The sequence below is a fragment of the Chinchilla lanigera genome, unplaced genomic scaffold (assembly GCF_000276665.1).
Source record: "Chinchilla lanigera isolate Chin_1 unplaced genomic scaffold, ChiLan1.0 scaffold00055, whole genome shotgun sequence".
In the NCBI taxonomy this organism is placed as follows: domain Eukaryota; kingdom Metazoa; phylum Chordata; class Mammalia; order Rodentia; family Chinchillidae; genus Chinchilla; species Chinchilla lanigera.
The window spans coordinates 7,226,820-7,227,151 of NW_004955456.1; the positions used below are offsets into that span (position 1 = coordinate 7,226,820).

The 332-nt window shown below is 60.8% G+C and overlaps 1 protein-coding gene across 1 annotated transcript in view; it reads left to right on the forward strand.

The window, feature by feature from the left end:
- The window catches only part of Nacad (NAC alpha domain containing), a gene marked incomplete at its 5' end in the record, with an annotated part of 6,513 nt that overhangs the window by 2,596 nt on the left and 3,585 nt on the right, over positions 1-332 (forward strand). Inside the window, 1 exon segment of the mRNA XM_013520513.1 lies at positions 5-325. Coding sequence (XP_013375967.1) covers positions 5-325 — 321 coding nt within the window.

The window sequence follows — 332 nt, forward strand, 5'->3', positions numbered from 1 at the left end:
TCAGACCTGGAGTCTGTGGCTGCGGTCACACTGGGGCCCCTGCAGGCTGAAGGGAGCGTTCGTTTACCCGAAGAGTCTTCAGAGTCTGCAGTTCCAGCCCTGCTGAACGGAGATCCCATCTCAGGCCTGGAGTCTCTGGCTGCAGCCACGCTGGAGTCCCAGGAGACTGAAGGTGGCATCCCATTACTCCAGGACTCCGCTGACACAGAGCTTCTGCCTCTGCTGGATGAAGATCCTACCTCAGGCCTGGAGTCTGTGGCTGCGGCCACGCTGGAGTCCCAGGAGGCTGAACAGGGCGTCCCGTCACCCCAAGATTCTCCGGAGTCTTCACA